The following is a 14283-nucleotide window of genomic DNA, read 5'->3' on the forward strand; positions in this document are numbered from 1 at the left end:
CTTAGGCCCTGCATTTTCTGTTGGAAATTTTAAGTGTGAGTAATGAACCTCACATTGGTTAAGTAAAGACAATACAATAAGTGTTGTCTTAAGGTACTTTTGGGTCAAGGTGGTATTGGATCACTTTTATGGTCTTATTTCTTAAGCTAATTATAGAGTGCTCCCCTCTTCTTGGTCTTCCCCTCATACTTTAACAATGATATCAGAGCTTATGGTTTTATTGGGTCGATGGGGCGGAGTACTTAGTTTGGTGAATGGTGATGGTTGATGGACTTGCACTGCTCTGTACGGCTTATGCTCGAGGGCGGGTATGATGTTGGGACTCACTCTGCACCCTTACTTGAAGGGGAAAATATTAGAAATTTCAAGTGAGTAATAAGCTCACATTGGTTAGTAATGAGTTAATTAAAGATAATATAAGTGTGAAAACTCATACTCATTACCTTAAGATGTGATGTTGGATCTTAGGCTCATTGTAGAGCTCATCACTCTTCTTTGTCTTCCCATCATACTCTAACATTTTCACCCACCCTCACGCTACATATAAAAGTAGAGAAGGGATTTTGCCAGCAAATAATTAGGGGTCAGCAATTCCAGAGGCTACATTAGGGTGGTTAATTAATGGTTGCTCATGGTGTGTTAGACACATGACCAAGAGTCCATGACAGGATTTTAAGAGTAATATCTTATTTGACTGTGAGTAATTTAAAGTACATGTTTTAATGTGTATTTTTAATCCGGTTATCATGCTTTTTTACTTCTGGAGTATGGATCCATCCTCTATACACAATTATATTGTTTTTCACTTTTTCTTTTTTGAAACTAATTATATTGTTTGAAATCCTTTTAAAAAGTAAGCATTCTTTTTTTTTTAAAAAAAATGAAATGTATATTATTGAGAATGATGCCTGAGCTAAAATTGTGACCCAAGACTAGAGGAAGTACAAGATGTCCAAGAAAGACCATTACAATAGCAAAGGTGCAATAGGAAATGCACAAACCCACCACCAACCCACAGAATGGCTTCTAACAGAATCCCAAGAGGTAGCCTCAATTGGGCTTTTAAGCTTTTAATAGATCTTCCGAAAAAAAATATTTTACTTTGATCCTTTAATTGGCCACAAAATGTTTTTTTCTTCTTACAAATTAAAAGAACATAATTACACTATGTCGAAACTATAATCTACATCAACATGGATTATCCATGTTCTAGTTGCATCTTCAAGCCTCATATGGAAAACTGCGGTCAACTTAACCACAAAATCTGCAAGAACTTGCGCTTAATATCAATTCGAGGTTCGTACTTGATGTTGTAGTCAAACAACTTGACGAACTAGATGATCTTACGACCAAAAAGATCTGGCTTTTGCAGGATTAAATGAACTACAAGTAGTTTCTAAAATATCTGGACAAAAATGGAAAATGGCCTATACACACCTCTCCACCTCCACCGGGTGGAGAAAGATAGAAAGAGAAGAGAGATTATGAGATATGATGTGTGATATAATAAGAAAAGAAGTGATCGATAGGAAGAAAAGCAAGGGAATATGAGATGGAAGAGAAAGTGAGGTATGAACATATCATTGTTGGACGAAAATACCACAACAAAAACAACCTTATCAAAATTAATTTTCTATAATTTATCCTCTTGTAAATAAAATTATACAATTATTTATCTTCTACTACATCTTATATCTCATTTGGTAAAGAAAATGTTTAATTTTCTTATTATATAATTTAAACACACATATTAAAAAATATAATTAATATTGTGCCCTCGGTGTGGAAATGGTGATGAAACGATCATGCATGCATTGTCATCGCGACTTTGTGGACGCAAGGAGCATTTGGAGGGGTACTGGGTTCATTCTCCCTCACACGTTCTTCACTATTCAGAGCTTCGGTGAGGTGCTTTGAATTTTTTATGGCTTTGGCTTGCATATTGTGTTGGCTACGACTTGGTGATTTGGAAAGAGCGGTGTTACTTCATTTTCGCTGCACAACCGCTGGTTGTCCATAAGGTGGTTCGTGAGGCGAGAGCTAGAGTTGTGGTTACTCATCGCCGATGCTTACCACCGTGATATTTCTTTGTCGGCGGTGCGCTAGGTGCGTTGGCAACCTCTGCGTGAGGGATATGTTGCACTGAACACCGATGGGAGCTCGCCGGGGAATCCGAGAGCTTCTGGAATTGGTGGCATTGTGCGCACTGTGCATGGAAATTGGCTCCTGGGATATGCAGGTCATATTGGTGAGGCAGACAGTTTGTGTGCAGAGTTGATAGCTATTCTCTGTGGTTTAACAGTCTGCTAGGATCATGGGTTTAGGTGTGTGGATTTGATTTCTAATTCAATGCTAGCCTTGGGGTTGATCATGGAGCAGCATCCTTTTTTCCATCGATATGCGGCGATAATTGGGCAAATTAAGGCTTTACTTCAGCGACTGTGGAAAGTGCAGTGCCAACATGTTCTTCGCGAGGGAAATTTAGTGGCGGATTTCTTAGCGAAGTATGGAGCTTATTCTGAGTTTGCGTTTTTGGTTTGGCGGATCAAATGAGCACTCTGTTCATGAGGATCTAGCTTCCTTTTCTTTGTTTTTTTATAAGCTGTTTATAAAAAAACACATTATTTAATTTCCTAGTTTATCATTAACAACGTATCTTTTATCTCTCATTATTTATTGTTCTCGTATGGATATTATATGAAGAAAAAAAACATCAATTTAGCAATCTATAAGCACCTTGTTCCGGAGGATGACTCTGGTTTTCCATAGACAACCATAATCCCGAAATCTCAGACTAACAAAAGTAAACCAGATCCTTGGCGATGAGATTGAGAACATCCTTACTGTTAATCATATCAACCAGTCCCACCAAGGTCAATGCCATCCTACTAACACCGTATCAAGAACATTCGAGGAGACCACCCACATACAAACAAGCGTAAATATATTTTTACTAAGTAAAAAAGGTCCCTTATTCATGTTACAAGTCCAATAGTCTTTTTGTAAAGAAAACATCAAATAAAAATCAAGGTTTCATTTCAAAAAATCAAGTTCAATAGTCTCCTTGAAAAGAATTATTTTTCCGTAAAAAGTCTTAGTAATAAATATTTTTTTTAGGTAAAAAACCTTCACTTTAAAATTTGTTTTAGATCTCATTAAGTGTTGGGCAGACCATGCTAAGAGCTAACTACTACAATAAAAGAGAACTAGGCAACCAGAGAAGCTAGCTCTCTATTTGCTCTTTCCCTTCACTCACTTCACAATGCAAATTTAAGCTTCGGAGTGCAACCATGGAGGGAACCTCTAGCGCTCTTCCACAATGAAGACTAGTATTAAAATACAAAGATCATATTTAGTGAGTAGGGATAGTATGAGGACCATATTGTAGATAGTTAATAGTTAGTTAGGTAATTCTGCTATATATAGCAAACTCATTGTATTTTTCTATTATCAATTTTAATAATGAATGAATATTAGAATCAATTTTCATATTCTCCCTTTTGCTATGTTTGGGATCCCATTGAAGTAATCCATGTGATTTCTAACACTAGTAAACCACTTGTCCTATCCCATCTCATGTAGATTTTACTTCAATGATAGTTTTTTTTTTCAACAAATAACCCATATATATATTTTTAATTTAGAACAGAAAATCAATTATTAATGCAAGAGAAAAATAATATAATTTTAATCACAAAACATAGTTGTTTGTAGAAGCACGAACCTTATTTTAAAACTCTTCGGAGTATCACCTAAGTTTACTCTAATGGTAAAAACAAAGTATGGTTACTTACTGATACAATACTCTGAATGTGGATACTAATGTGGATACTCAATCATATATAATATAGCTATAACCAATCATCGAATTTAATTATAAGATGATAACTTGTCATCTAAGAGTAAGCTCAATATTGTTTCCTTCACACTACTTTGGACTCTACTGGGAAATCGTAATGAACCTGTTGCAGGTCAGCTACTAACAAGGTTTTTTAAGACAATGATCACATGAGATTAAATTTCTTATGTTGCAATCTTTTTAGCTCGACAACATTTTTAATAAAAGCAGTTTAAATATTGTGACATTTAAAAAGTGAGTGTTGAAGAACAAGGGTTAATAAGATTAGGCAACTATGAGACACAGACTCTACACTTGAGTCCATCTAACTGCATTCATATCTCTCAGACCTTTGACCCAAAAAACAAATTATCTCTCAGACCATCATTGCTTAACCGATGTTTAAAACCTTGTACAGATTGGAACAACTTGACCTTCACTTTAACCTCTCTCTCCGCAGTCTCTCCAGATCCTTGACCATTTGCCAATGTTCCAGTGATAGACTGGTCTCACCGAAGCTTTTGGACATGAGGCGACCCATCGTTAACAATCTGTCATAGAAGTGAGGAACAACTGATCAACTAAGTTATGCTATAAAAAAACGTGCTACAATACATGTTAAATATTCACTCTCTGACCTGCTAAAATCTTGGGGAGTTAAGCTCCTATCTGTCTGTCTTGCTTCTACAAAATCATTTTCAACTACCTGAAAATACCCACAAACAGTTACAAGGTAATTATGCAAGATGTTCTATCATAGAAATTTAAGTATGCTCTATTTGTTAAACAAATTGGTGGTCCCTAATGATAACAAACAAGCTAGGCAAATCATTCTTATAGTAATGCCAACAGTAAGAACTCTAGAATCTACTCTTTCAAATATCAGTTGTGCTGTGGATTGAAGTGTATAATGTAAAAATCAACCTAGAATTGCCCTTTCACCGAACTTAAACTAATTCGTGACAAATTTCTATGCAAAAAGAGGCATATGGCTAACCTAAATTATTTGACTAGTCTAACCCTAGAGAACCCATTTTCATCAAAACTAGTTTCAACCTCACTCATACCTTCTGAACTTCTGATCCAATAGAGTGTGGAAGTTGTCTAACAGTAGCTAAATACCACCTCCAAGCTTCCAAAGTTTCTGCGGCCACAGCTTCAGAGCAATTGGTTGCAGAAGGCTGGAAAGGCACAATTACATCAGCTGGCAAGATATTTGATTTCCCCTCTGACAAAACTAGCACTTGTACATCAGTTTCGATGGGCATTGTGCAGTACATGAAGTTGTAGTCCACCTGAAACTCTTACCAAGTGTATGTTATCTTTAATTACAACTCAATAATGGCAAACAATCAATTAAAATAAGGAAAAGTGTCTATAAAAATAAAAAACGAACAAATATATGTATAAAGAACGGTATAGTGATTTCCATCAGCTGTTATGAAAGTAGAAATAATTAACTATTAGAATGCAGATTCATAGCATAACAGAACACATGAGCAAACAATTACCTTTTGCAGCTCCACTAAATCTCCTAGCAACCTTACATTCTCTACCCCCACTGAATTAAGAGATCCAGCTTCTAATTTAGTCTCATCAACAATTAAGTGTGAACTTTCAGCCATTTGCAAGACCGCAGTTTCTAATCTGGAGCATTAACATTAAACTTTGTAATATAAATAGATTTTTATATTAGTGAGAAATTTGTGTTCATGACAGATAATAAAATGATATTTACCTATCTGTCTCATAATTTTTTGTTGGTACAAGTGAAGCAGTGTTCAAGTACTCCACTGTGAGGGGTATGGAATGTGTGAAGGGTAGAAGGTTCTTGACTACAAGGGTTAGTTGACTGCCAAATATAGACGCTGTTTCTTTACTAAAAGATGTAAGGTTTACTGAAAGATTTCCCACAGGAAAATGATCATCCACTCTAGCATGCACCTGGTCAAAAGCAATGCTTCACACATAAAGCTCAATAATGGAGGGAGGGGAAATTGGGAAGCATTCAATGACTGGTATAGGAGTAGAGATAGGATATATGTATAAGCCAAATAACAACAATCAGTACATTTACAAAAACATGAAATAAATTAAGGGAAGGTGATCTAGAACTGCATACTTTGGAAAAGAGATGCAACAACACGAAATGAGCAGCTACATCATCATTGCCAAGAACAGACGAGAGATGTCTTGAAAATGTTTCTCGGATGCCTTTCACCAGATCAGGCTTGGGCTGTGAAATTAAACACACATATTAGAACCTCCGTCATTTTGAATTGCAAGTTATAGATATGACATTTCAGCTTAAAAACCTCCGTCCTTTTCACCATGTAAGAAAATGTCTAGTATCCTATCAGAACAACCATGAATGGCCATCTAGTATGAATAATTTAGGCAAACAATTAACTGCACTTAGATACATGTGAAAGTTACCTCTAAAATAGGGTTATTCTGAATGAAGTCCTGAACTGCAAGCTTTCTGTGAATTAAACAATGAAGGCGTGGTACCTGCAACAAGCGGGAAATGCAACATGTTAAAACTTAAAAACCAGATGCAGTGGACATATAAACAATATACAACTGCATTATTTATATTTCGTTAGTCTTATTTATGCTTCTTTATGGTCTTATTTATGCTTATTGATCCTTCCAAATTCAAGGGGTGTATCTAATGTTTAGAGAAAATTCTTCAAATTTATATTACAATACATACCTTAGGATGCATAAATTCTGCACAAAGTTCATTTGACAATTCACTATTTGACAATTCACTATCTTCATTGTCCTCATGAAGCACTGGATCAGTAAGGATGCCCACAAACTCAAAAATGTCATTCAGATTCAATTCAGAGTCTGGAGTATCGTATATCTGGCAGAATACAACCAAGATTTGTTCATTCAAAAAAATTAATAAACACAATAAAATAATTTCATATCAACGAAATATATAACTTCAAAAGTAGAAGAGTACCTTAACAATACAGGCAGGTGAGTTACTATCAAGACCAGACATTAAACTTGTACTAGACACAGCAATCTCAAGTGAAGCTCTCTGAGATTTAGTAGTAAGGGAAGAGTCTTCACCTTCTCTCTGTAAAAGAAATATACAATCGTAAATTGAAAAGGTACAACTTGTTCTGATTGTATGACAACCTAGAAATTCTCTTGTCTCCTATGTACCATCTAAAACTTTAAAATCATTGGAAGTGGTTTTCTCTAATGTCTGTGGACCATTTGAGGTCAATTCCATGGCTGGAAATAGATATCTTGTGACCTTCATAGATGATTTCACACGGAAACTCTGGATTTAATTGATCAAGAAAAAAGACGGTGGGATTTTCTGATTTTGACTGGTGTGGAGACAAAGTCAGATAGAAGAAGCATAACAGGCTATTTGTTCAAGTATGTTGAGACTGCAATAAGCTGGTGCTCGAAGAAGCAACCAATAGTTGCTTTATCTTCAAGTGAAGTAGAACGCGGCTGCTAGTATGGGCAGTTGTCAAGCATCGTGGCTGCAAAACTTATTTGGTGAGCTCAAGATGGATTCAGGTGAAGCAATGGTGATGTTTGTAGATAACAAGTCAGCCACCGACCTTGCTAATAATCCTATTGCTCATGGTAGGAGCAAACACATTGAGGCTAGGTTCCATTTTCAAAGAGACCAAGTGGCAAGATCAAGTTAAGGCTGGAGTTTTGCAGGTCCAAAGAGCAAGTGGCTGATGTGCTCAACTTTGAGGGGAGCACACTTGGGTGAAGTGTGTTGCTACAAACTAATTTAAGGGGTGTGTCAAGACTATAACCAAATTGTAATCTAGGAGCTAGTAGTGCCTAATTAGCTCAATTAAGGGTTGTAATATATAACTTTACTATTGAGAATAAATCAGTTGAGTAAATTACCTAATTATTACTTCTCTCCCCTCTCACTCTCGAGTGTGTGTTGTGTGTGAATCCAATCTTGCCTAACATTTTAACAAAACAACTTAAACAAAAGTAATTTTTTTGTATCACAAAAAACTGCAGTTACAGAAAGCTTTTCATACCATCTTTTTAGTACTAGGAGAACCCTGATCATTGTCACAAGAGACCTGGAAATAAACATAGAACAGTATGAGAGATAAAGAAACACACATTACTGATGACCCTCATTATAATGTCTACAAAACTATCAGGAAAAAAACTATGAGAATATTAAGACCCTAAATTTCCGAGGGATGCTCATGGCATAAGAGCATATTAAGATTAATAAGGACATTTCCAACAAAGGGTCAGAAAAAATTACAGGCATATCAGGAGAGTCATCCTCTGGTCTCCTCCGCTTTACTCTTTGTTCCGATGTCCAATCCATAGAATCATTCCCAACTTCAGCCCACGGATTCAGTCCGGGAATCTAACAATAAATAAATGAAAATTAATCCTTAAAAATATACTATATAAGAAACTAACAAGGCATAAGAACTGAACAAAGGAAAATTGATTGCTTATGAGCATACATCAGAAACAAAAAGAGCAAATACAAGTATCCACAGCAGAAAATGGCACTTACCGGAATACAGTAATGCACTCGGCGTTCCCAGATTAGCGTATCAGGTGAGGGGGAAGCCATAGGAACTGGAGAAAAATCCATAAACTTGTTGGTCCTCCACGCCGAACCATCCTTCAAGAATCAAACACACAAAATCAAAATGCAGAAATTTGAACTCACGACTCAGCCTAGAAAATAACAATCAAAAATCAAAAAGATGGAAAACCTTGTAAGCGCCAATGTAACATTCATTCCCAAACATGTCCTGTATGAAGCCGCGGAACCGAACCAGAGTGTTGGGCTTCACATGCCTAATGGTGGCAGCGGTCAGAACCGGAACCTAATCGAGAGAGAGCGGAATCAGTTAGGGTTTGTGATTTGATGGAAGAAATAAGTGTGAGACAGTGAGAGAGAAGAATAAGAAGTACCTGAGAGAAGTTGGACTCGTCGGCGAGGAACTGGCGGAAGAGATCGACGGCGCCCCAGTCGCAGCGGTTGAGAGAGGTGGGATCGGTGCCGGAGGCTATGGCGTTCTCGAAGGTGGACCTTATAGCGCCGAGAGGGTTCGCTAGCAGATCGTACTGTGGACCCACCATGGTGGCTGAGTTCTGCTAACTCGTCGATCTCTCTCTCTCTCGGTGAATGTGCGGTGAGTGGTGACTGATGATTCTTCTTCCTCGCGCGCGCTACGCAGCTTTGTAGGGTGTATGATTTCCCGCCAAAACTTGTTGGGCCGATTCTTCCCGCCATTTCTTAACATCTCAGACTTGGTATAGTGACCCAACATTTGTTGACAAGAAAAAAAAACCATTTATTGACCCAAAAAACCCCTTTTATTTATTTTTACTCTTCAATGAAATATATTGAACCGGGAATGACGAAGTGAAGGTGTGGAGAGCCATTGAAGATACACTCAACATTTATATTTCAGGCATGGTGTCTTGTAGATTGGTCAGATACTTCTCACATTAAAGGCCCACATTGTCAGCAGGGCGGAATAGCCTATGGTTGTGGCAAGAGATGGATCCCCGGAAGTTAACCTAAAGGCGAGAGCCCTCAACGATCTAGGCACATCCGGTGGGTTGTGTCAGGGTAGGACAAGTCAAGTATATTAACAATATGTAATGGGTCTTAGGTCGTAATTTTATGAGGCCCAAGAGTCATAGGTTTAGGGTTTTACACATTTCCACTATAAAAGAAAACAATTCATATGTAAATTGGTATGTTCAGTTGATTATTATACTAAGGCCCTGCTCTTTTTAAGCTTAAAAGTTACTTTTAAGTTAAAGATGAAAATAAGAGCTTTAAAAAAATATAAGTTGTTTGTCAGTCTTCATTTATTTATTTTTAGCTTAAAAGTGTCTTTTATGTGAGAAGATGTTTGGTATAATATTTAAAAAATAAAGCTCCAAAAGTGAAAACCTAGTGAAGTGTTGACTTTTGAGTATAGCTACTCAAAAATTGTGATACAGTGTTATGCCGCCTCTCCTCCTTTTACCATTTTTCTTTGTTCCTATTAGTGGTGATACAGATTAAAAAGAACTTCCACCTCTGCAAAATTGATTTGTATTTTTGTGATCTTCCAGATCTTTGAAAATAATTTTCTTTAGATTCTTACCGTTATTTTGTTCCAATTTGTCTTCTTGCATAGAGAGTTAGAATTGGTACCCCCACTTTTAAAGTGAGAAATCTCCAAAATACCCATGTTAAAAATAATTCCCGAGCTTTGGGACCCTCGGGAACATCCCGAGCCTTAAGTCTCGGGATATATTATAATTTTCCTGATTAATTTCCCGAGCTTTGGTACCTCGGGGACATCCCGAGGGTCTAAATCCCGGAATCCTTCTGAGGGCTATGCCTCGCTAATTTATAAACGTGGATTTCCCGAGATTTGTCAAGCTCGGAATGTGACAAATGTGTTCTCGAGGTTGCCAAACCTCGGAAACCTTCATTGAAGGAAAACATAAGGAAACAACTTCCAGTCCCGAGCCCTAAAGCTCGGGAAATAACTTCCAATCCCGAGCCCTAAACCTCGGAAGAAAGTGATGCACTACAGAGAACGTGAAGGCTCGAGAAAGGGAGCAAAAGTGGGGTGTTAAAACATGGGGGCACTTTTGGGCTTTTTAGAAAATAAAGGGGTAGCAATTCCAAGATGGGGGTACCAATTCTTATTCCCTCTTGCATATCTGCATTTTTCTGAGTATCATTTCAAAACCTGGTGAAGTGTCTAGTTTGAATCGAAAATATTAACTTCAATCACAACAAGACCTTAATAAAATGCACATAAAATAAAAAAATTCAAATCCATGACAGAAGCTTCATACGAAGGTGGCCTGTCAGAGAGGTAGAGACTTGGGCTGCTGCCATAACTGTTTAAGATGTAGACTAGGGAAGAAGATGCTGTCAAAATCCATGGTGGCAAACGTCTTCCAGCAGAAGGTCATGCTATGTATTCGTGATACACAAAATAAAAATAAGCTACTTAAAAGTTAAAAGCTGATCTCCATAACTTTTTTTCTAAAAAGTTACTTATTTCTATTTTTTGTTGTAAAAAATAAGTCACTTAAAATTTTAGAGCTTTTTGTCCAAAAAAAATTTTTTTTAGAGCTTTTATAAAATTGTATTTGGTCCACCTTTAACTTTAAGGTAACTTAAAAGTTCAAAAGAAGCTGTGTCAAACACTAAAATGACTAGGTCTTAAGGAATTCCTATTTTCGTTAGGGTTTTTACTTGCTTAGCTCATTTGTTTACTAAACTCGAACATACAATATATTCTTTGTAGGATTTAATTTGCATGTGCAGTGTAAAATTTATTTACATAGATATCAAATAAGTTGTTTTTTTGGTACAAATAGATATTAAATAAGTTGTTACCACATCAGAAAATAAGCTTTAAATTTAATTAAAATAAAAAGGAATTTAACTACTTTTAAATTGAAGCGAAATGACATTTTTAAGTTTGTGAACATCGTTACAAAGAAAGAGTTTAATTCTGCGAATGATGGGGTATATTTTTATCCCTAATGATAATGATTCAATATATAGATGGATGAAGTATGAACTACTAAGAAGAAAGACTCTCATTTTGCTATGTGGCTTGATTTTAACTTGATTCTTTAGCACATAGGTGTGGATTTTACTAGTGAGAGTAGTGAATGTGTAACAACTAACAAGCGTTAATAGGGGTCAGTTCATTCAATCTTGGCGCGATAAAAGAAAATATTGGAGGATGAATCAAGTAATAATGAACCTAATGTTACACAATTAGAAAGAAATTAGATTATCTTTGCAGAAGATAAGAACCCTGTTATTGACACATATTCAGATAACACTTTCCTCCATATAAGTTGACTAATACAACCTCTATAAAAATAGAAAGAAATTAAGGATTACCGAACCTAACGAGAGAGATTTTTCAGAACAAAAGCTCCTAATCCATACCACTATAGTGCTGAGTGTTGGTGATTTTAGTATCATCAATGGATTTTAGTAGTAATGTGATTTATTTTAGGCCGATGCGATTACGCGTTAAGCTCGGAAACGAGTTAAGGTAGTGCGGAGTGCACGCTTGTTGAGCCAACGCATAATTGACCTCGAAAAGTTAACTGTTTTATTAACCGTTTTCGGTTTCTAAAACAAACTCCAATATAATGAGTCATTTGACCTCAGATGGATATACAGAAAACAGAAATCATACATTCTCTCTACATTCCTGATCTGTTCTCTATTACCAGAAACAGATTGTTCTTCAAGAATTATCCCAACAAGGATTTCGTGAAGCCAGGCAATAATAGGGTCGAAATACTTTGGTCGGAAAGTGTACGAACACAATTCTTCTAAGTTATCCAGGATTATCATACCCAAACTTCTAACACTGAGATCATGCCTTAGTATCTGCTTGTTTTAGGAACTAGTTCTTGGTTTTCTAAAATTGTTGGTTTTTACTTGTTTCCTGAATAGATAGGTAGTTAAAAATGGAGTTGTAAGGCCTAAGGCAATAAAACCTTGAGAGAAAAAAAAATGTTAAGATTTGCCATCATTCACATGGCCAATGAAGAATATATATTCACTTTCATTCATTTAATAACCAATACAGAAGCTGAGAATCTAATTTGAGAATTGGAATCCTTGTGTATATGACTAATTGAGAACATGTCTTTTCTCCCCTACCGCGCCAATGTTCGTGATTGCTCTTCATCTAGAGAACAGTCTGGTAAAGAAGTTTCCGGTTTTCGACTTCTCTAGGCATGCTACATGAACATACCTTCCCAAATTGTCCACTTGCCTTGCCTCTCCCTTGGTGTCCTTTTTGCACACCTTGCAAGTTTTGTCAACCCAGCCCTCTTCAACATATGCCCCATCCACTGCTCAATTGGAAAAAAAATGTTTTAGCTTTGTTGCTAAGCCAAACAGAAAACATTAAACTGAAAAATGCTAATTGGTGTTAGAATTGGATAACCAAAGTCTAATTCAGACTGAAAAGAAAATTAGCAGCTAGATTAGAAGGTCATGAGCGTTCTCTTTCTATTGTTAGTAGAAGAAGTACATTCTGTAAAGACTTCCATTAGCAGAAAATTAACATTTTGTGCAGATTTTCAATAGTCAAAGAAGAAAATGAACAATGCTTTCTTTTCAATAGGAAACAATTCAAGTTCAAGGAACAGACCAATAGCATGTTTGAAAATATTTCTTCAGTTAATTCTAAAGTGTAAATCAACTCTGAGTATAAGCTTCTGTTAGTAGTTTCTACTCTCTAGGTGACAAAATTGATTAAGTTGATCCAAACGTGCTATATTTTCTCAATGGTTTGAAAGATAAAAATACATTTTATAGAAGAATAAGTAGATAGTATTTGTACCTTCTACATAAGATTTGAAAAAATCCTTGTATGTCCCACCAATTTTCCTTCTAAGAGCTCCATACTGCATCATATTAGAAAAAATAATAATTAGTGAGCAGGATTACAAAGAACAAAATATGCTAAAAAATTTGCCACTTTATGTAATCAGTATGAGTTGGAAGATTATGAATTTATGATATATACCTGTTCCCTGCTCATCCTTTCTCCAGAAGTTGTGGCTTCTCTGGCCTCGTCTATAAGCTGAGCATCTTCTGCAGATCTCACTTGAGAAAAATCAAGAGCTTCGGTTACGCTGCTGAACAAAGATTGTTTTTTCTTCTTTGGTTCTTCTTCCTTCTCTTGTTTGGCTGAAACAGAGAATTTTATGCTCCTGTTGACCATGCTGTGATTAGTGCTTTGTACAAGTCCAGAGTTTGAAGGGAAACTTCTATAAGATGGAGTCAACGGCAGAGTTCCAAGTCCCATTTTAGCTTCTCTAACTCTAAGCATTCAGCACCCTGGCTCTGAACTCTGCATATTATGTTGTATATATGTGCATATGAGTGGGTTTGATTTAAGTTTTTGAGCCACAAATTGTAGCCACAAGTGTTGGTCCATTTGTCCATAGCACTGCTACCACTCACAAAACCTGGTGGTTAATACATGACTATGTGGCACCCTAGGGAGCTCTTAAAATGAGAGGATCTCTATTCTCTTTGGTTTTGCCATGTAAATGTAATTATTAGTAACTCATGTTCCTCATTATCTAAAATATCAGGCATTAACAACTGGTAGTATCTATATAATGTAAAAATAATCATTTCATGTATATTCTTATAGTAGTTACTTGGTCTATCTATGAACCATATTTTTACAACTAATATAATATATGTATATGTTAGTTGCAATATACTTCTTATTTGCTAAAACCTTTTTGACTTGTGAACCATATTCTTATATGTTGTTTAAGGATTCCCTTTGGTAGCGCCATAAATAAAGAAAGAAATATTTTAAAAACCGCCTATCCACATTGTAAATAAGTTTTACACAAATATTCAAAATTAATTTTATCATCCACAT

General features: G+C 36.1%; 2 protein-coding genes across 2 annotated transcripts; both read right to left on the reverse strand.

Moving 5' to 3' along the window:
• Nucleotides 1–4009: 4009 nt before the first annotated feature.
• Nucleotides 4010–9041, reverse strand: LOC130710219 (mini-chromosome maintenance complex-binding protein). The gene is made up of 14 exons (XM_057559417.1): nt 8792–9041; nt 8590–8703; nt 8385–8495; nt 8121–8228; nt 7882–7926; nt 6813–6932; nt 6555–6710; nt 6275–6349; nt 5961–6074; nt 5577–5782; nt 5350–5485; nt 4906–5133; nt 4477–4544; nt 4010–4389 (listed from the first exon to the last, which is right to left on the reverse strand). Exons 1-14 carry the CDS (start codon nt 8957–8959, stop codon nt 4275–4277), a joined length of 1764 nt encoding a protein of 587 aa, XP_057415400.1. The 5' UTR covers nt 8960–9041; the 3' UTR covers nt 4010–4274.
• A 3374-nt stretch (nt 9042–12415) lies between these two features.
• LOC130710237 (uncharacterized) lies at nt 12416–13755 on the reverse strand. The gene is made up of 3 exons (XM_057559438.1): nt 13408–13755; nt 13222–13285; nt 12416–12727 (listed from the first exon to the last, which is right to left on the reverse strand). Exons 1-3 carry the CDS (start codon nt 13711–13713, stop codon nt 12558–12560), a joined length of 540 nt encoding a protein of 179 aa, XP_057415421.1. The 5' UTR covers nt 13714–13755; the 3' UTR covers nt 12416–12557.
• Between the last annotated feature and the right edge of the window lie 528 nt (nt 13756–14283).

This window comes from Lotus japonicus, chromosome 1 (genome assembly GCF_012489685.1).
Source record: "Lotus japonicus ecotype B-129 chromosome 1, LjGifu_v1.2".
NCBI lineage: Eukaryota > Viridiplantae > Streptophyta > Magnoliopsida > Fabales > Fabaceae > Lotus > Lotus japonicus.

What these genes read in the sequence shown, in the direction of transcription:
- LOC130710219 (XM_057559417.1), bottom strand. Translation starts at nt 8,959, where the DNA reads ATGGTGGGTCCACAGTACGATCTGCTAGCGAACCCTCTCGGCGCTATA. An exon ending in AGAATAACCCTATTTTAGAG is followed by an intron (nt 6,075 to 6,274) that starts GTAACTTTCACA and finishes TTAATTTCACAG; the next exon opens with CCCAAGCCTGATCTGGTGAA. An exon ending in ACTCCCCAAGATTTTAGCAG is followed by an intron (nt 4,390 to 4,476) that starts GTCAGAGAGTGA and finishes CTTCTATGACAG; the next exon opens with ATTGTTAACGATGGGTCGCC.
- LOC130710237 (XM_057559438.1), bottom strand. Translation starts at nt 13,713, where the DNA reads ATGCTTAGAGTTAGAGAAGCTAAAATGGGACTTGGAACTCTGCCGTTG. An exon ending in AAAGGATGAGCAGGGAACAG is followed by an intron (nt 13,286 to 13,407) that starts GTATATATCATA and finishes AATATGATGCAG; the next exon opens with TATGGAGCTCTTAGAAGGAA. An exon ending in TTTCAAATCTTATGTAGAAG is followed by an intron (nt 12,728 to 13,221) that starts GTACAAATACTA and finishes CCAATTGAGCAG; the next exon opens with TGGATGGGGCATATGTTGAA.